This window comes from Macrosteles quadrilineatus, unplaced genomic scaffold, assembly GCF_028750875.1.
Source record: "Macrosteles quadrilineatus isolate MER2022 unplaced genomic scaffold, UCM_ALF_1.0 Scaffold_9__3_contigs__length_116548681, whole genome shotgun sequence".
In the NCBI taxonomy this organism is placed as follows: Eukaryota; Metazoa; Arthropoda; class Insecta; order Hemiptera; family Cicadellidae; genus Macrosteles; species Macrosteles quadrilineatus.
This window is the reverse complement of record NW_026542602.1, coordinates 43,315,627-43,337,893: the sequence shown is the minus strand read 5'-3', so window position 1 is coordinate 43,337,893 and position 22,267 is coordinate 43,315,627. Positions and strand designations below refer to the sequence as shown.

At 37.0% G+C, this 22,267-nt stretch overlaps 1 protein-coding gene across 1 annotated transcript in view; it reads right to left on the bottom strand.

Annotated features, from left to right (window-relative positions):
- Window positions 1-583: 583 nt before the first annotated feature.
- The window catches only part of LOC129002939 (lethal(3)malignant brain tumor-like protein 3), a 97,947-nt gene continuing 76,263 nt past the window's right edge, over window positions 584-22,267 (bottom strand). The window contains exon 4 of the mRNA XM_054431073.1: window positions 584-3,398. Coding sequence (XP_054287048.1) covers window positions 3,132-3,398 — 267 coding nt within the window. The 3' untranslated portion in view covers window positions 584-3,131. The remainder of the gene's footprint in view (window positions 3,399-22,267) is intronic.

Sequence of the window (22,267 nt, the reverse complement as noted above, 5' to 3'; positions counted from 1 at the left end):
AACAAATTCAAAAATCATTAAGTGTTATCAGAGCATGGAACATTTATTTACAATACAATGATTCTAGCAAAAAATCGCTTTGAGCAATTCTGATAGAAATTATCAATTATACAACACTCGGCATAAAAATACCGTTTAAAATAAACATAAATTTTAATTCTAAAAAAATATTCTACATGGGATCAAAATGTCTTAAGCACCTTTCTAGTAAAATTAGAATAAAAAAGAAAACACACAGTAAGGATTTCATAATATAATCTTAATTTGTGGAGAAAGCCTGTTATTTTTTGGAAGAGTATTTTTCCACCTCCCCTCTTAGCGTTATTTATGTTTGATTTAGTTTTGATCATTTTCATTTACTGGTTCTTTTAATATTAATAATGAAGTCATATGTATATATTAATTTAAAACAAACTACTTGACGCCATTCAGTATACCCAACTGTACTTTATGAATAAAATATATTTGATTTGATTAGAATTCGTACGTGTCCAATATTTTCCCTTTCGGAATTTTCAACCTGATTACTAACTACTAAAGGATATACCAAAGGAGACAGTACCAACACAGATGTAAACATAAATATTATTTTATTTACAAATCCTATTCCTCAAATATCGAGTCTAAAAATATACTTAAGTAGAAACATCTTAAAATATACTTTCATTTATAAATAACAATACTGGAGGAGAATTGTTTTACAAACGCATAATCTATTTAACAACGTACATTAAACTGCAATTAATAAGTTTAACTCAAAACAATAATTGTTTCTTGTATTTACATTAGTTTCTATACATTCGAGATCTTGGCGCGTTGACGATCCTAAATCTAAAATTAAAAATAATTGAATAAGTACATAAAATGTGCGATCGCAGAGGAAATTAATCAATTACCATCATTACAATTTATTACAGACTTTTGTAATCATTACGGTAAATGCCTGTTTAATTAATGAAATGTGCAGCATAAAACAAAATTGTAAGTGATATAGAAGCTGAAAATAATTAACGTTTAAGTTTATTATATGAATGCATTGATTAAAGAATCATAGTTATTTACTCTGACAATTTATTCATATATTGCAAGATTTTTTTAGAGCTTTGTGCAACCAGTAAATCTACATTTAGTTTTTTAAACGAGCAGCCCAAAACGCAATTTTCTGTTAAAATCTAAAACTAAAAAAAATGATAGACATTGGTAATATTTACAATGCCCCTAAATGTTTAACAAGTTTATTTTAAGAATTTATTACTCATATGAACATGGGAATTTATTAATTCAATTCTTAAAATTCTCTTTATTTTCAATTATTCATAAAATCCTCTCCTATAACCATTCCTGATTTCATCAAATAGGCAACAAAATGTTTAGATCACTAAATTAAATTCAAATTTGAAAATCATTAAATTAACTGTGTATAGCACTGAAAACAGCCTAGAAAAATGTTAAAGGTATAATCAAAGTGGTTCTTCTAAAAGATAAATACCAAGAAAATCTTGACAAAAACCATTGACACTTTTATAGGCATTGCATTTATACACTAAGTTTTTTTGTAGATTTGTAGGCATTGTATTATACACATCACCAATCCTCATCACAGCCAACCCAGGTCTAATTAAGTATACAACCTTATACAATTTACACCATTGAGTTATACAATAACTAACCTTATACAATAATATAACACTATAATTACAATTGAACACAATGTAGCACAATTAATTGTTCTTCGTATTAATAGTTAACAATTTTACACATTGGTAAGTCTAAGGAAGGAGTAAAAATTGTATTAATATTTAACAAGTTTAATAAGGTTGTAAATTATGACGTGTAAATAGTTTAAGTTTCTTTTTGTTTGAACGTCGAAAGAGAAGACTTTGATGTTAACCACGACTCGAGTTTATATTGATATAATAGTATTTTGTAAAGTTTGACTGAAATATTAGATAAATATTGTATTAAATTATTAAAATATTAAAAGTCGTTTTACATTGCTGTTCAGCATTTAATTTTTGACCAGTTTCTGTAGCTACTTAAAAGCTTAAGATGATTAGTTTAACCAACAATTGTTATAGTTAACCATTAAAGTTAATAATATTTTTAACCGAAAATGAATGTTACTATTTAATATACAATAAGTATTTTCATGTGTATAACTTTTAAGAAATTCTATTGAGCACAAAACATTCCTAAATTGGGAAAAAATAAAATACGTCAAACTAATCTGATGTAAATAGACTCATAAAATGTATAGAAATATTATAGAAGTTCACAAAAATTTATCAAAGAATTTATTTAAATTATTAATAAAGACTGCAAAAGCGTTCAAAATACACTAAGATATGTTTATTAAGTAAATCCAGTACTGCATTTTCACAAAAATAGTATTAAAAATAGACAATTTGTTCACAGTTATCACAAAAGTTATATATACAAATATATTCTCACACGATTGCACTGGAAGACGGGGTATTGTCACAATGTCCTTTACATAAATCACAATAACACTAAATAACAGTTACAAAATAATTACATCTTATGTACAGATTTGGTTATGACGCTGCATTTATACCTCGATCACAGAGGATTGGAAAATCCTTTAAAGAAGACATTTTATACCTATTAGGCCTATAAAGATGAAAGAGATCTAAGTTTAAAAGTGGTATTTTAACTATACAAGTCATAAAAATTTTATTAGTTGAATTAATAAATATAGTTACAAAATATGTTCTAGTTTGGTAAAAAAATACGTTGGTTTCGTAGTGATGTGTTTTTCAAATAGAGTAACAAATATTTAAATAGCCACCTCGCAGCAATATTTCTATTTGTACTAATACTAAACGTGTAATGGCAGGATTTCTTGCAATACATCACATAGAACCTCATGCAATTAGCACTGATGATTTCAACATCATCACTCATAACAATTTGAGTCTTCAGAAATCTTTAAAAATATGTTAATCATCACAAATAATTTTTCTTCAGGCCAGACTGTACCTTATGTCATATATACCGTAAAGTACAAACTAAAAAGCATCGCTGAAATACATTGACACCTTAAAAATTAAAATTGCACAGAGAACAACATTAATTAAGAATTATAGTAGTGGGAAAATGAATGTTCTGGACTAGTTGCCGGTGCTACTAGGCCGGCCAGGAGTGGGGGTAGGTGGTGGTACCGGTGTGTGTGTAGTGGGGGGTACAGGTGATGGGGAAGCGGTGGGCGCACCGTGGCAATGTACACAGTGCATGCACACCACACAGTGACCCAAACGTCGACTCAGCACAGCTCGTAGCTTCAGCGCAGGCCCAAGCTTCATCCCCAGCGCTGATGTCAGGTGTTCTTCCGTCAGCAAGGGGAGTGCTGACCCATCTATCCGCTGTTCCCGGAAATTCTGGAACAAAAAACACATTCGTCAGTTTTTAAGCTAAATTGTGGTGAAGCTGATAAAATCTACCAGCTCTATTTATAAGCTTTTCAGCAAAACACTGTATTTGTATTGTGAAAGATTCTGACGGATCTTTCACGGTCCAATAGTGATTTCATAATTCGTGGACACGTAAGTATAGACAAAATACTTTTCTTTGAAATGTGGAAGAGTTATCTGTCTTAGGTGTGGATTTGTAGATAGGTACAACCAGAACGGTATAAAATATCGGTTAGTAAGGTCTATTCATTTATGTATTGCAAAAACATAATAGTATGGCGTAAAGTGACTCTTTTCGACAATAGCTCAAGTTTAATTTGCGAATTACACTAGCTAAAGGAAAATTAGGGAGGGTTGAAGAGAACGTAAATCGACGATCATAACAATTAACAAACGGACAAATTATAACCAAAGAACTCTTCATTACACCAGCTCAGTCCACAAATAATGTCTATAACTCAAAAGATTCCGGAACACAAATATCACACCTTTACTATTAATATCAGCCAAATCGAATATAACGACTTATATAACATGAAGCAATTACCATCGCAAGATAACGTGATTAGAATCAGTTAATCGAGTGATATTTTGGTTTGACATATACACTGCAGATTGAAGAAATAACACAACAAATAAAATTGATCAATTCAAACCAACGTTCACAACAATTAACACAACTCTAAATAATACCAACTGAAAAAAACAGTTCACTGCTAATATCTCTAAATTAACAAATTGTACCACATAAATATAACAAGTGTTAAATTATATCAGTCCGAATCGAATCAAAACTAATTACTCACTCAATTCCAGTCGCAAGATAACGGTGGAATTAGTTAACAAAACGAGAGATAAAGCAACGGATTGATTGGTACAGTGTATATTTGGTTTTGATAAATATAAATTATATGGCACACATAACCAATGTAGCAAGGCACCGTAACAATTAACAAAACAACATATTGCATTACATCACCTAAAATAAACTGTTCACGAGTAATTTTTCGAATCAACAAATTGCAACACAGCATTTCAAATGATATCAGTCCAAATCTGATCAAAACTAATGACTCAAATGACGCAATTATCGCCCGATAACGTGTTTTGAATTAGTTAACAAAACGCGAAAGAAAGTAGCCAAGTCAGATAAACAACTCGAACAATAATATAATCACCGAATCTGATCGGGAGCAGGTTCTAAACTCGGTGGTGAATATTTAGTTACGCAAACCGAAGCGGGTAATAAACAGAAAGAACGATTATTGCTCGAGATAATTCCGGACCGATGTTTGTGGAACGGGGTGTAGCGGACGGACGATGTTTGCGCACGGCTAGTACACAGAGTGCTCTGGTTTTCCACCTGATCGCTGCCGGAATGCGACCACGTGACCCCGGGTCACCTGACCGGCCTTGCCCCACCCTCCCCCCTCCAACACCCCTCGCGGTGACTTCTCTCTCGCACTAGTCGCAGTTCGCAGTCGTAGTCCGTCTCTGAGGCCGTAGTCACTGCGCATCGGCAATACGTCTGCGCGGTGTGGCGTTGCTACAGCGCATCTATTTATTACACTGCATGTGCAATGATGAGAATAGATAATCAAAAACTATTTTAAGAAAACAAACGCATCAAAACCATACTGCGTTATTCTTCCAAATATAGTACAGCACTGTAGACATATTCTGAAAATTAACTTATTTTAAATCGTCTGATCAAAAACCCTTTACTGTATCAAATATGAACTGATATTCACACGATAAACACTTCTAAACCACTTTTTAACGAGCCAAATGAGCCTGACTAACGTAAATTAAAACGAACCATCTGTAATTATTTGATAACCACAAAACAATGCTTTTCGATTTTGATTAGGTTAAAAAAAGAAACTAACTCAAAATACTTTGAAATAGACTAGGTTTAACAGCCAGTGATAATGAACATAAATGCTTAAAAATCTGCCAGGGTGACAATTTTAAAACAAAAATCCCCTACGAAATAAAAATTGTTGTACGATAAAAATATGATAGAAGTAAATGTGTTGAAATATGTTTATATAACAGTATATTATATAGTATACTTAATAAGTATATATACTATAGTACACGAACAAAATGCAGTAAAAGAAATGAACAAAAAATGTAAGATGTGGTAAAGACAGGTGTTAGAATTCACTAAAAATTAAAGCAAATAAATAATCTACGAAATAAACATTGTAATACGAAATTATGAATGGCCATGTACAGGTCGTAACAATATGAATGAAGCAGAAGCCTACGAGAAGCGTGGAAGATGAAGTCGTAGTCTCGCGGCGGGGAGTCCGTTTTGGATAATACGGCGATCGTCGGTGAATTAGCATTGAAATGATCGCAGCCGCATTCAATTAAACAGTCGTTCCACTGCTCAAAACATCGCGAGGGAGCAGACGCTGATTCATTCGTGGGCTTCATTGGCTTCAGATTCCCAAGACTTAAATAAGTTGTAAAATCTGAATATTTTCTTTACGTGAGTTGCATGTCTAGCTACATGGTGAACTGGAGTTTGCTGTGGTTTTCATTAGTTTTGAGGAGTAAGCGGTTTCCTGGCTGCTCTGTCATCTCCCTTTCTATCCTACAGAAAAGGCAAAGGTAAGCTTAGTTATCTTCACTATTGCCTCCAAAAGTTCATGTCGTATAGTATTGAATTTAGATACTGAAATGACCCTTGCATCTATGTGTACTACCAGTTCTCTTATAGTAAAGATATTTGCATCTTTGCATGAACCTCTCATTGAGTGCTTCTATAGAAGTCCTGTCTTTTTTAGACTAGTCCATAACAGAAAAATACAAAAACTGTTTATCGTTCATTTTTCATGATTAACCTATTCTGTTTGATATGCACAAAGAAAGTAAAAAAACGGTGTTTTCGTCAGCACTTTTTCAACGGCTAAATTTGAACTTAGATCTTTTTCTAAATAAAATTGGCTTCAAATTCAACTTGGGAAGGAGATTTCCAAAGGTATAGAAGGTTCACACCATTTACAAGGGCCAAGATAGCAGAATTTGATGGGAATGGAACGTCTATTTCGATGTACATTATCTACAGGCAAAGATAGCAACCTGGTCTCATTTCCAAGGGCCAAGTCAGAAGAGGTTGATGCCGGTAGAATGTCCGGTGCCCCTCCCACCGCCAGAGGCGACGATTACATCTTAGGCAGCCGACCGATCGCCTGTAATTAACATTTAATTAATGCCGGGAGTCCTCTTTAGGTTGAGACCTTGGGCTCGGGGGCTTTGATCAAGATTGTAATATTATCAATATGAATTTTTAACAGTGGCGTCAAACTGTTGAACTGATCTATACGGAGAAAATCAGTTCCACGGTAGTATTTGATGGTTAAAAACTAGACTCGTGCTTGATCATTGAGCTTTAAATAATGGTTCTTCATACGAATAAGTTGTTCTTGATCAGTAGTACATTTCTCGTAAACACAACGCAGTATCAACACTTAAGGTCACAGAAATGTTTTCCATTTACATATCCATTTACTTGTCTATTGGTTGAAGTTACTTGTAAATTAGGCCTATATATGTTTGATCATATAATGTCATTTGCTCGTACTCGTGACTTCATGGTGTGATCTTTATTCAGAAGAAAAGCACAATTTTTACTGTAGAAAGATAGAAAGTACTGTAAAGGTACTGTATCAATTGTGTAGAAAAGTACAACATTTTCAACAGAAAATGAATCTTTTTAGCAATTTCATCGCACGTTTGACTTCTACAATATTGGCTAAATACGCATTGCGTCTTATCAAGCTAAGGGTTCTAGAAGTATTTTTACAGATTATATCTAAACGATTCTTGACGCAGGTTATATTACACGGAGAAAACATTCTACGTTCGAAATAAACCAACAAATCAGAAGGTTTAGCCTCAAAAAATAACTTGTCAAACTACTGAACACATAGTTTTTAGCATTGCCAGCTCAAGGGTTGGCCGTTTCAGCTAATAATTACCAAAGTGTAGTGTTCTTGACTACTTTCACAGCGATTTTTTTAAACAGACATATCTCGTGACCGAATGTATCTTATATGGAGAAAACATTCAGCATCCGAGGTCAGCCAAAAAGTTGGAAGCTAATTTAAGGTAGCATAAATTCAGAACGTGCTCCTCAATGATCAGATGGGTATATATAACCTGCATGGATGTATAGCACTAGCATCCACGGAAGGCAACCGTCCGACAGGGAGGCAGTTCTATAAATCTGGCGGGATGATGAAGCGTTCCACTCGCAGCCGAGGTAGAGGTTGCACCAGTTGTGGAGGTCAAAGTTCACACAGCATGAGGTCACCAGAACTGGACTGAGGTCAAAGAACCAGCCTCCGCTCGGTAGCCGATACTGGATACTGGTATAGGATACCTTCTACATTCAACTGTTCGGCTAGACGAATACTTGTAGAAGTCTGTTGAGAGGGTTCTGGGATTGACGATAGGACGCCTAAGAATCATAGTGCATAAAATGTATAGCATTTACGGTATGAAACGTATTAATTTCATTATTGACCCCAGATACTGAAGTGGACATCTCATCTTTATGGGCCAGTTGTGGATGGACCTAATAATCGAATGAGCCTTTCATTGAAGTAACGCATTACTTATCTTGCTCACGGACTGATTTTACCATTGAAATATTCACCATTGACTTTGAACAGTAAGATATTAAATATAGACCAGCTGTGAGTTTTCCTATCGAAGAGAACTTGGTATGTGCTACTACAGTCAAGATTATGTTTTCTCTTTCTTAGCTTTAAAAGTTGATGATGACAAAGATGCAATCATTTACAACAAGTTCCCTTTCAGTTTATCACAATTAGGAAGTTAATGGTTAGAAAATGAAACAGTCTCTCAAATGTTTGGCACACTCTGTCAACTGACCTAAGTTCCTTTAAATTCTATGCTCAGGTTCAAAAGAAAGCAACCTTTAAATGTTCAACGAAATATTTAAAGTACTCTTAAGTCAATAACTTCTGATGCGAATTTCTAAAACATATTCTTTTGAGACAATGCTGTAACAATTAACTAAAAAGTTGATTGCTCAACTTCAGAAGCAAGCAGCGGATGAAAATTTTTAAAGACACCTAAAGCCCTAGTCAAACAAAAACTACGAAGTAAAATGATATGTTCAGGTTGAAGCAGTTGATGCATACATTGACAATGTCAAACACAGTTGTAACAACTAGTGTGAAGAGTGTGAAGACTGGTCGTGCTCAGCAGCTCTCAGCATTCGTCAGACAGATGGCGTGGGCGGTGTTGACGCTAACTCAAGTGCTGCTGCAGGCGTTGTGTTTAACTAGGGATCTTGACCACTTACCTGCCTACACGATGTCTCAGTGCCTACCTACCACCACACCACACCTCCAACACCACCCAGAGACACGAAATACTTTGGAAGCTTCTTTCAGTGACAGGACTAAGAGTAATAAAGGGGTTTCCTGATGAAATACACAGAAAATTTAGACCCTAGAGGTCCAAGAACGTTTTCGTCAATTACCAATGGGGTTAACTGATTCATTAATGGAGCAATTATTTGGTCGAAATTAATCTTTTCTTGGAGGTTAAAATGGAGTACGTGAAAAATCCAAGACAGGAGGTGGACTTTTTGCAGTTCTACAATAAAAAGAACGTTTTTCTTGCCTGAGAATGTCTTCAGACACTGTCCTCCTTGTTTTCTCCCTAGGTGAACCTAGCTCCATACTAAACGGACTCGAAAACTTATCACTTCCATACAACATAATATCTCTTTCAATATCAATTATCCCCAGGATCTGCATACAGAGAGTGTGGCTCGTGGCGACAATGTTGAAGCCATTGACGATTGTCCAAATTCGTACTCTGCCTCCTGGACAGCCCAGTGCACCAATGTTCCAGGAGGTATAACATTTAAATTCATACATACTCAATTTTACATTACGAGCACTGTTGTACAAATGACTTCAACTTTAGCATCTTTGAGGGAAATAAATAAAAAAAAGCATAAGCCTACATATGATAATGTATCTTCAAGTAACATCCTGAACGTATCAACATTTCCAACAAACGCATCGTGTTGGCTCAGATCATCGAACGGAGCACTTCCACCTCGCACGTGTGTCTGAGGACTCCGCCCCTCACGTCCTGACCTTTGCTCGACCTCTGGCTCCCGCGGCGACCCGGCCAGCAATCACTCCCCATCATCGGCCCTCCCGCCATTGTCCCTGGGCCCCGGGCACCTGCATTGTTGGCGGGGAAAACCCAAAATTATTATTACCGGCGGTAAGCGGGTATTGTATGTTAAACACGCGGCGCAGCGCTACTGCAGGTCTTGTACTCCATGTGTTCATACCCTGGGGGACGGACCCCCCCCGTGATGTGCCTGAAGCACGGACCCCCTCGGAGTGGTATCCTTCAGGGTCCTGTGCTGGTTGAGCCAGAGATCTCGGTCACTTTACCTTCATTTGCACTATCATCCAAGTGTTCAGATTTCGAGGATTCTTTTCTGATCCAACGTATTGAGCAAATAAAATGGTACGAAAAATGATTGGATGTATTATTAAACGCAATCCAGTGTCAAAACTTTCATCATACTGTATATGTTTCGAAATTTTTACTCATAATAGACGTAGATAAGTTTATAACGGCAGCATCGTTCAATGTTTGTCAAAATTACACGAAATATTGGGACTTTTCAAAAAGAGGAGTCACTATTTTACGCTTTTATGTGGCGGTTAGGTTAGTAGAGTTAGTTGTTTAGTTAATGGGCACTCAAAGAAACATTTACAAAAGCAATACATTTAAAATTTGCGCATTTATTGTACTCATCACAGATGCACGCCATGCCGGCCTGGTTAAAAGTTGTGGGTCTACTCTACTTTTAATTATTTCCCATTGCATTAAATTCTAAATTTATTTCATACTGACTTAACTGTTTTTTGGTTCATTATTTTTTTTTTATTCTAACTCATTTGGGTTATGATAAGGTCCTATTACAAATTACAATTACTAATTTTACCGTAGTCTTTAAACATATCCGGCTAATCATTTAACTGAAAATTCAACTAATTTCCTATTACATAACACAAACCTTAAACTACAACTATCGCGAACGTTCACCACTTCACACAAACTCCTCGACCCCTTCCAACTCAAACTCCTTCGACACTTAACTTTTACTCTCCTTTCCAATCGGCGCTGAAATTAGTTCATGAATGTTAATCCAAACCAAATGGATGCACTGACTCCAATGAAGACACATATTATATTAACTCAGAGGTCAAGGTTGGAAACAATGTTTAAAATTACAATAAATAACTTCATCATTGCTTGTAATTAGAACTACGCTCGCCGGACTTGGTGTAATTATTGTTCTGGTTTAGTTCTCTTTGGTTTTCCGTCACACGCGCGTTAGGTACGCAAATTAATTCTGTAATTTATCGTTCAATTATACAAGTGTAAAGATGAGAATTACACGGCGTTGTTGTATTTGTAATTAAATTTAGTTCGATGAATTATTAATTCTTCTTAGTGCAATCAGATGGATTAGCGGACAGTGAATGCTTAGAAATAAAATTGAAATAAATAAATTGGTATATGCCCAAGTATGTTTGTGGATGATTGTTCTAATAATATATCAATTTTACAATGATATTTCATGGATTGCTTTGATGGGAAGTTTGGTTGCCAATTAGATTTTTGATGATCAGTTAAGCGGGTAGAGTCAAAGCAATGGTTGGTTCACAATGAATACAAGTCTATAAACACGGCCTTTTACATGGCTAACCTGTTTGTAGAAAACTGTAATCTCGAAAGTTTGTGGATTAATTTTATCCATAAAGTCCTTGTCTTCCCAATAAAGTAATATAGTTTTAAAATTATTATTGCGATATGGTTCCATGCTTAAATAATGGAAAAACATTTACACACCCAAAGAAAGCTCATTGTTGGTACTAAATGAAATTAGTAACTGGTTCCAATATAGGTGTTACAGCAGTTCAGCATGATTACAAAGTGTGGACCATTTACAACTTTCCAATACAATTGTCTCAAGAACGAGTCTATTTCTTTTATCTGTCGAAGAAATCTGGTAAAAGGATATTGGAACATCGAGAGCGACAGCTGGGAATTGACAAAAAAATCAGCTGGAGGAAACAAAGGGTGTTTCGAGCCGCGTTTTTGTCCGTCCGAATTATCGAGACACTAAAGTCAGTTTTTAGTTCGGGTTCAAAAACACCGCTTCCTCAGGGCAAAGGGTCGATTTTCGTCGACAAAACATTGTGGTACAAAGTCGAGTGAAGCGAAGGATCAGCTGATGAAAGAAATCGGACTGGCTAGGATGGCTAGAATATCTGAAAGTGATATTTTTAAAACAAAATATTAAGTTTTTAGACAAATAAAAACATAAATTACTTACCACTTCAGCTCGTCCATAAAAATAACAAATCTACTAAGGGAGTAGGCCTATGTTTAATGTATGGTACTAAATTGGGTACCAAGAGCCTCAGCAAAGTAAGTAACTACTTGCCACCAATGCTGTGTTCATCAAGTCACATTTGACAAGACAAGCCAAAGAAAAAGTAGAGCAAACAGCCAATCTCTCACTCGTATATCACCGAAGACGCCTCTGTGCCAGAGTGTTTGCAAAATTACAACATCGCGTAGGTAAAAAAACACGTTTTTTAGAAAAAGGTAAAGTCTGATTCAAAACATCAAATCTCGCTTTCAAGTAAAATAAACACGATGTAACCGTGGTTTTACTATCAGATCTACTCAAGTCATTCAACCGTGAAATAAATGCAGCGAGAAGCATGTCGATAAGCGGTAATCGATAGTGAGCAATCGATAATGCGATCTCGAATACCTGAATATGCGATCCTGTATCAGACCCATCGCTACCGCTGTCCTCGGGAGTGGATAACGAATAAGGCATCTCATAATATTTATTAGAATTTGAACTTCAAAGCGGGTTTGATTAATCGAATAATCAGCGGAACAAATTATCGCCAAGTTGTCGTCGGTGGTCCCCAGTAGCCGCTGCTGTCCTAAATAACCGACTCGACTTCATTCTTAAGTAACGCGACCGTTTCTCATTTCTGGAAACCATTCGTCACTCGGTGACCACGTGATTTGAAATCAAGATATCGATTGAAATATCGATTGTCTCCGGTCGAGGCTGTAATTAGTGCGATAACTCCGACAAGGGTGGTTAGGGTCGTTCTTGACAGGCCAATTTAAATATTTTGACATCCGACGATCCGGCTCGAAGGACCAGTTTACAATTTTTCTACCCGGCCTCAAAGCCTCGAGTGAAAAGTATTTTGAAAGCGATTAGATCTGAGAATTTGAAAACTGCGATCTTTCCGGAATTATAAGTGCTGTAGTCGTAATTTTACAAGTTTCTGTGTTTAACGGGTCAGATGCCACGGTTGTCTAGGTGTTTTACAATTTGTTACAAGCCGTATCTTCCGAAATTCAGTAGACTTTCTCACAAGATATTTAGATTTATATGAGATAAAAGGCAAAATGGAATTCCACATATTTGGAGCTCTTAACTCAGTTTGATGCTTGTTAACTACAAAACGTTTTGGCCTTGAACTTTCAACAGCTACACATGAAATCTGCTCTCTAATCCCTCCTGGGACTAATATAATTAAAATAGGTATTTAAACTATATCTTTGGTTATATAAGCTGCTGTGAAGGAAAAATTATATTCCCTTGGTTAAGTTAAAGCATATTTCACAAGGAATAACATAAAAACCATACGTTTTCATTTTATCCATCCAACAGAGTGTGATTCGGAACTGTAAAATGTCATTTTATTTCTCATGCATTAACTTTTTTATCAAACAAATCCAAAAGAGATAATTATATAAAATGTTTAGACATACTAAAGTATCTATTATGTTCCCATTACATCTAAACGTGTAGAAATTTTTAAAAATATCTTAAAATCGGTAACATCATAGATAAAGCATATTCCCTTGTAACATTCAACTACAATCTCTTCGAGTACAAAAATTGGCAACAGCTGGTCTATTATACAAGTAATTATGAGAAATCTAACTTCAACGTCTAAATTCACTGGTTCTTAGAAAATTTATAAATGAACACATGTTTGCTCCAAATAAATAATTCAAACCAAAGTTTGTTTACAACGTATTTTTAGGTTAAATGACGGTTTGCGTTCCGAATTTAGCCTGATAAAAGATGAATACAACAGTGAATTCAAAAGTAAACTTATCTCCTTCCGATTTTATAAGTCCGAGGCCAGACTTGGGCTTAAACGTCGATCCTTTACAAATGCTTTACGTAGTTCTGGTCTACACCTTACTGGAAGACAAAGGCTTCAGATTCAACAACCCTTGTGTCGGAGTTCTTCTGCAGAAAGACCTTGTGTTGACCACGCTATCCTGTCTGGTAGTATCTTTCCACGGCGACATAGACATCAAATTGATGTATGTCTACGTCAGAAACTCTCGGGTTCTTCGGCCACAACGAGTGATCGTGCATCCCGTGTCAAAACAACGTCCAAACGTAGCGTTGATACTGTGCGAAAACTCATACGTTACAGAATTCCCAGCGCTGCCAGACAAAGAATTCCGTCTAGAAGACTTCGAGAACTGCACCCTCTGCGGATTCGGCAGCGACGTAAAAACTACGAAGCTAGAAGACTTTCGAGCGTTGAATATAAACCGGACTGAAATGGAAGTGTGCAATAGTTACAGCAAAGGAAGTGATTGGGTTTGTCTGCACTTCAAGAACTTGATGCCTTGCCGAGGGGATGTTGGGGCGCCTTTGATTTGCGGTGGCGCCCTCCATGCGATCTTCAACCCCCCGGTGGCTCCATGGGCGCCACCATCATGTTTGGACACGTACGGCGCCACCTTCACTACCATTCACTCCCTTGTTCCGTGGATCAAGAGGGTGAACGATTCTCTAGTTTTGACTCCAGTGATGGCCGTCTTCAACAGCCCGTGGTGCTGGATGGCCACCGGGGTAGCCGTCGTAACCGTCATGGTGGGGGTTTACCTCAGCCTTATGTGGTACGTAGACTTGAGGATCTCCAAGCAAGAATCTCTGGAGGATGGTCGTCGAGTAATCTTCGTCAGTAGCAGTCAAATGTCCAAAATCAGCTCGAGGTGGATCTTGCAAAAATTTGAATGATGCAATGATCTGTAGTTTTTATCTAAAGAGTCTGTTTATGTGGTATTAAACAATATAGAGACATTTGTTGTGAGTGTATAGTGTGTTTTAGGTTTTTAGGTTAAACTGCAAAATATCCACACAAGATCTACAAAAGCAAGGTCCGATGAATAGACGCTTAGTTTAGTACACATATGAAATGCTGTGATTGCGAAGGCATTGGGGCCTAAGTAGGTAAGTATTTTTCTACTATCTTAACAAATAATAAACTTTTTAGAGCATCTATGTTCGTTTAAAATGTCTCATTGACTTGTTGAAGTACCTATATATAGAAATGTACGGGTCTTATACGGAAGACGTTTGTATTTCCTTGAAGTTACTAAACGCTGCGATTGTGGCAATGCTTGATTTTATAAGGTCATAAATGGACTACTACTTTTGGTAATCGAGTAGGCCTAGTTTCAACTTATCAACATTCAATAAGATGTTCTGCATGATTATTTTCAAATCCGTTGTTGTTGTTGCGTAACTGTAGTATATTAGTATGTTAGTTTAGGTTAGATTGGGTTACGTTAGGTTGGGATATGTAAGCGTATGTTAAAAACATATTTTCACAAATTCACATCTTAACACGCAAATTTACATGCATACATGCGAGGGTTTAGAATTTTTTGATAACTCCTAGGTGCTTTTGCAACGTCACAAAATATTCCGCATCAATTAGTCTTTATGTTCTTTCTACGGAGGAAATAAGATTGATATGTTGTTTGACTAGTAGTTAGTACCTTGGACTTCAATGTGAAAGACAACTTCAATTTCCGTCAAACCATAACATTTTGAAGAGTTAAGATCGCTTTTCCATGTTCTGATGCTTCCATTGGAGATTTCATTAAGCCTCTCTAATTATACAAACATACGTAGGCTAATATTCTAGAGCTAATTTGATTAACACACCCATTTAACAGCTAAATCATAAAGTAACGATATAAAACAACCAATACTAAATCACGCGCTATCAGCAGCAAACCGCCGTCAGCTGTATCACGCAGTCTCATGACATATCGACTGGCGACTCCATTACTATTCCGGGGATTTTTCACAGCGTCCACGGACAAGCCTGGCAAGTATCTCGACCCACAGTCGCATTAATTACAGACCGTAGGCGGATATAACGAACAGGTGACACTGTCTGATCCAGCCGACAGCAGAGAACTGCTTTGGCTATCTGATGGCGGCAGAGACCACTTCCTGCCATCGGGTGTATGTTGAATGATTGATTAGTAGTTGGAAGCTGGTACAAATGCAAGGCTGAAGATGGTCCTAGCTATAGAACAGTTTTGATGAACTCTACCGACTGAAAAACGCCGGTACACCGTGTAACATTGTTCCAAAGGCAAGAGATGCCATCGTAAATATGATATTCTTGATTTTAAGTTAAAATCCAAGCTGACCCAGTTTTTTGTCAAACATTGTCAAAGAATAGCCTCAATGAGCGAACTGAAAAGTCACGACCTAACCATGAACAAACGTTGTCCTTATGCCCATTGTAACTGCAAAGTCAATGAAAATGGCAAATAGACAAATGTGATCAGTTTCCTGATTTATGGAGGAGAGAATCTTCATCCAAGACCTAACAAAGATTCTAAAGGTATATAGTCTTACATTAAAAAACTCCTTCGGAAGAAGAGCTTAATCAATTATTCCTTTACACTATCCCTTTCCAAATTGTCTGCTAGTCGTCCACCGACAGATACTGAAAGTATATCATAGTCTTAAGCTGATCTTTTGCAAGGGAGATCAAATCAATCCATCCTTTCCAGAAATTCCTTCCTACCAGTTCATTACAGACAGACACTAATTATAACTTCTACAAAGCAAACAGCAGCAGCATCCATTTTCTTCCGATGCTAGAAAGACCTTTAAAATCTCTAATTTGTTCCAGGGGTTAGATTCAAAAAATAAAACCAACATAACGTTGACTCAGTAGTGCAAATGAGTAAAATCAGAATTACATAGATATCCATTTTGATTCAGGGAGTGCTATGATGAAGAGCAAATTTTGTTTGATGCTAAACCAATACTGCCTTTATGTTTTATCAAGAGCAACAACTAGTCAAGGTGGCAGTGGACAATTCATACCAATGACAACTGATCTAGAAGGCGATGGAGACTTTCTCCTGGATTCTTTATCAGAAGATCACCGGACACTACGTACAAGGATAATGCCCAACTTGTATGCAGAGGTGACCGTCCTACGGTTGGGAACTGATTTCTATTTCTGCCCTTTCTTAGAGAGATGACCAACCCGTAGAAACACGTTTATTTGTTTGGCTAAGAACATCACAACTTTCTCAGAACTTGTACCGATTAGTGTTGTTTGTGCAGCACTATTAGACAGTGTTCAGTGAACGTTGAAAACATTGTGACAATCTGAAGTGATAGAGGGGGGCCCACGAGTTTATAACCAATTTATAAACAAGGGACAGATTTTAAGAAAAATGTTAGTCTGTACAGACTATGTAGTTTCAACGATAACTAAAGAAGCAGAAAATTATAACGAAGTTACAGAGGAGATAAGGCTTGAAACATTATGAATGGCCAAACAAAATCTACTTAAACTTAAACACAAAAAAAACTCACATTAAATTATTAATACAATCCAAGTAACAAACTTATAACCCTACAATTGGTAAATTTTTCACGTAAAAAATTTAGTGATTTCTATTTATGCAGGTATCTTATGATTGGTGGGAACATTACTCTGAATGGTAAATAGCACAATTTTACAAAATAAAAATAATTTGAACTCAAAACAACAATCCATTTGCTAGTGCAGTTAAATCTCTTAAATTAAAACCAAAGAGTAGAGTACAAATTGTAAAACCAATCTTAAAATTTTAGAAAATCATTTGGTTCACATCAGCGAAATAAAACGCCAACATGAAACACACAGTAAAAAATACTTTTGCAATCGGGTGCGAAGTTAACTTGCACAATCCAAAATCAATGGTCACTTTTTTTAGTCTCAATGATCTAGAAGAAACCGCAATGAAGTTCGCTGAATTCATTCGCTTCGCTCAATGAAGACGAACAACTTTCCTAATGCAATATCAATACAACTCGGAATTACAGATACTAATTCCATCCCAGCGGAGAGAAACGAAACCAATTACTGACAGAGGTAAATAAAACAGCCGTTTATAAATATTTATCCGCCATTACTCCTGTTCTAAACGGCGTAATCGGCAAACATATCACAATCTCACCTAACGATATCAGTCCCGGGTAAAAACCGGTCTAGCAAAAACCGGCGTTATCAATCAATTACTGCAATTAAATGTAAACAGCGTTACTGTGTTTAGCCGGCGCGCCGCGGGGAGCAGCACTGAACCTCATCCATATGTAAAGGGTCAACCGAAATGCGCATGTAATTAAGTTGTTTCGCAATTATTTTAATTGTGGTCCACCCTTTGCAAATGTGTTTATGGGAATTTGCTACTTGACGTTTAAAAATGGCTGAATGTCGGCCACTTAACGCCCTTCTCCATCGGAATGGTGTAGTGTTGTGGAATTTACTTTAAATAGGCTAGTGCAAGTAGATTTATCATCTAGAAATATCTGAAAATTAGTTTATGAGTGTTTTAAATTAATTCAAAGGTTACCAAAAAATAGTTTTGACCTTAACTATATTTTAATATACTGCCACTATACAAGTTGTATGATGCAACAATACGCAGGCTTAGCAGCCTTGAATCTAACCTAACCTAGCCTAACCAAACCTAAATTAACCTAAACCTTAATAGGATTTGTGCATAATTATAACGTTCAAACATGAAAAAAACCTAGTGATTGTGAGTTTGCGAAAAATGTCCAAAAGTTTTGCTAAGACTTACTGTATCACACTTGGAAGCTATATTTTAGCAACCTACTTAGCTGAATATGACAAACAAGATGTTTTATGAATAAATACACTAAAACCATGCCATTAAGTTTAATTAATCAACTTATACAAGCTGTCAAAGTTGAACAGTGCTTTAAAACAACCTCTATTTCCTGTTATAAACTCCCAAGGTGCAATCAGATATACTCGAACTGAATAAAAACGTATAACTTGTATGGAACGCATGCAACTGGAATGTAACTCACTCTACTTGAAGGACTCGTATACATACCTGAAACAAGGAAAAGAAGTATTTAGAATTATGTGAAAAGATTAGAATAGTAAACAGCAAAAAGAACTTATCGTAGTAAATGTACAGCAGTAAATACAATATTCATTCCACATGTACTGACAAAAACATGACCGTAAATATAAGATGCAATCACGTGGAATTTATTTTTGTAATGAATGCCCATTGATTGAATTTTAAACTGACCTAATAATGGTCAGAACGTTTTATAGGAATTTAACTATCCAACTCGATCACAACCTAGTAATTTCAACAACCATTGGTAGTCTACGTTCAGTACACATTTGAACAATCAAACTGACCGCACTACGCATTCAAATATCGGTAGAAAAAAAATTCTTCAGATTTTGTTGCAGGAAATATTAGTCTAAGTAAATTAGAGTTAGGCTATACACATGGAACATGTTGTTAAACATTAAACATATTTAACCTGAACGAATTCGATTTTGAACAATTCTTAGCAAATTTTCACATATGTATTTTACCTGGCGTTCAGGGACACTCCTATATTGTTAACAGTATAGTGTCTTAGTTACGTATCTGTCGAATAACTTAATTCAAAATCTGAACCTGACCAATTAATTTCTTCATTGCATCGATCGCATAAATGAAGTCATGCAATTGAACGTTATCAAGAAATGTGAGTCGATGGCACAATCGGCTATTCGGTTGTTGCCCGGGGCCGAGGCACCCGGTTACTCGCAGGTGGTCTACCCACGTGTCCACGGCCAGTCTCCGCCCATCTCTTTGGCTCTAGTCTGCTCCAAATTACAGATCGGTCGCAATTAACCGCTGTCCAGTTGTAATTTCCGATTCCGTATTCCACTTTTGCTTTGTCCGTCTCTAATCTGTCCGCTGCGCGGCGTGCGTCGCCGGAGTTTAGTGCGAATCCTCCGCAGGTTCCGCAAGATGGATAGGTTGACGCCCTTTTGGCACAAAGGGTCGTAATGCTTCTTTTGAAGGTGGTAGATTTGCAGATTATTCAAAAAGTGGGGAAGAAAACACCCAACCACTATTTGGTTAGGATATGATAAGCAAGGTTAAGTTTAGGTTATGTTAGGCTAGGTAAGGTCAAGGCATATGAAGGTGTTAGGTTAAAAAAGTTAATTAGCGTCCACTTGGAGGCCTACGATAGTTGGATGGGCTATGTTCGCTTAGAAGGTTAGAGTAGGTTTTCTAAACCACTTTCCATTTGGGGACACTCTCATAACCATACGACTATGATCCTCGGTTAGGTTAAAATAAGTAAGAAGATTAGGGTAGGCTCCCAAAAACAGCTGGCACTTGGGAGTAACTATCTAGACCTGGCACACCACCTTCGGTTAGGATAAATGAAGTTAAGATTCCTTAAACACTCCCGCTTGAAGGCACTCTCTTGCCCGGATGCACAACCTCTCACCGGAAAATTTCTAGCTTTTATAGCCTACGGTAATTATAAGTTTTGCTACGGCCAAACCTTTCGTTCCACATTCCACTTGGTTGTTTCTTGGAATGACTAATTTCGCGGAAGATAAAATTCCTGAAACTTCCATGCGAATTGAGTTACACATCGTGAATGTAGCTAAAAAAGCGTTCTCCTTCCATCCTTTATTGAATTTCTTGGGATAGGCAACAGTGACTAAAATTATTTGATCGCAAATCCAGCTGAGTACGAGATACAACGAGTTGGCAGATACTTGATACAAGGTCTCCAATAACCCAGGAGGTTAACCGGTCGGATATACGAGAGGTCGAATATACGAGGTACGAGGATCCCAAGAGGTGTCTGGTCGGGGAGAACACTGCTTTAACTTACGGTGAATTAAAAGGTGCTTCAGAATAACCGGCTATCAATTGTGAAGACTTACGTTATTGCTTTACGGAAACGCTAGAATTTAATTTTGGGACCTTCGAATCCTTGTTAACAATGACCAGTCTAGCTCTAATGTTCACACTTGATGAAATGCAGCAGACGTTTTCGTGTTGGCAACTGAGACGAAAGTTAAATTTAGTTTATTTCCCACATAAACTCAGAGTTAAGTCTTATATTTGAAGGATTGAATCTTTAAAAAGTGTATTCGACTCAGGTTTGTGATTTATGGCTTTTTCATGGCGATTGAACCTGGTCACTATTGACGTTAATATCTGCTTACGCAACGAAACAGAAACAACGCTCATAATGTACAGCATCAGCTCAGGTAGTCAAGCTACCGTTTCCATTATAGAACACTTCTAGCTGAAACAGGATGATCTAGATGCATTCATCCATGCACCACTCACAGTCGAGCCTTGAGGGACTCCGGCTACAAGATAGGCTTTATTACAGCCCATATATCATCTGCTACAGAAGCCCTGGAGGTTTCAACCCGTACAGCGCTCCTTCCTCTTTTCCTCTTCTTGTTTTACTCCACACCTAGACTGTAGCTTCCTTTCGTATTTCTCTTTCTAACGGGGACATAAAAGAAAATGATACTCTGTTTCGGAAGAAGAATAGTAAATAGTTGGAGGAAACACAAAGTATAATTGTGTAACCTTGAAATGTTATCTATTACGTAATCCTTACACTGTCAAAGTTTAGGAACCTTTTATGTTGGGCATGTTTCAAACCCCATCACGGTCCAACCTCCAGCGGAGTGTAGGGGCCCTGGCTACTGGTCGTAAATTCAGAGGCCATATTTATATAATCTAACCTAACCTAACCTAACCAAACTTCTATAAGCGGATTAGGGCCAGAGGTAGCCAGTTCTCCGTTTCCCCCTCCAGCGGCACAGATCTAAGATTAGAAAATTGTTCAATGTTTTCCCTACTGTGTTGATACAATGCTTAAATAGAAAGGCTCTAGTTTTGGAAAATATTGGCTGAGTTGGTTTGTTACAATACATCTTCTGTAAATATTTAACTACTGTGTAAACTGAAATTGAGGACCTGAACATAGATAGATTTGTGGTTTAGAATATTTGTATTACAACTTATGACAAACACGGTTCAATAAAATACCATCTTTGCATCAAACAAGGGAGGACATAAATCCCAATTGGTCTAGTAAATTTGTATTGACAAAGATTCATAAAATAAAACTCACGTAGCACTACAGGCTTAATAAGTACTAGACTTCCTCCAAGAGGAATACTTTGTAGCTGTAAATTTTCTTGAAATTTGCCTTTGAAATCCTCAACATCGTCGGACGAATAGTTTCTTCTTGAGGAAAACGATGTTCAAGGTTGAAGACACTGCATTCCTCTCTGGAGCACTCCAGTTATTGTGCGATTCCTCGGTCGTTGTATGACTCGCCCACGTCTCTGCCCCAATCTGGAGCTACGTGGCTCAAGAGACACAGGCGCTTTGTGCTGGACACTGGCAGAAAAAGTGGAGTGGACATGCGTGGAAAATGGGATGAGCGGCGTCGACGCGCACGTCTCTAGCGAGACCGCGGTGCTTTGTCCGCGCTAGTGACGCTTTCCTTCGGTCCCTCCTGGAGAGGCACTATCGGACGTGAGGTGAAGAAGGGGTGGGAA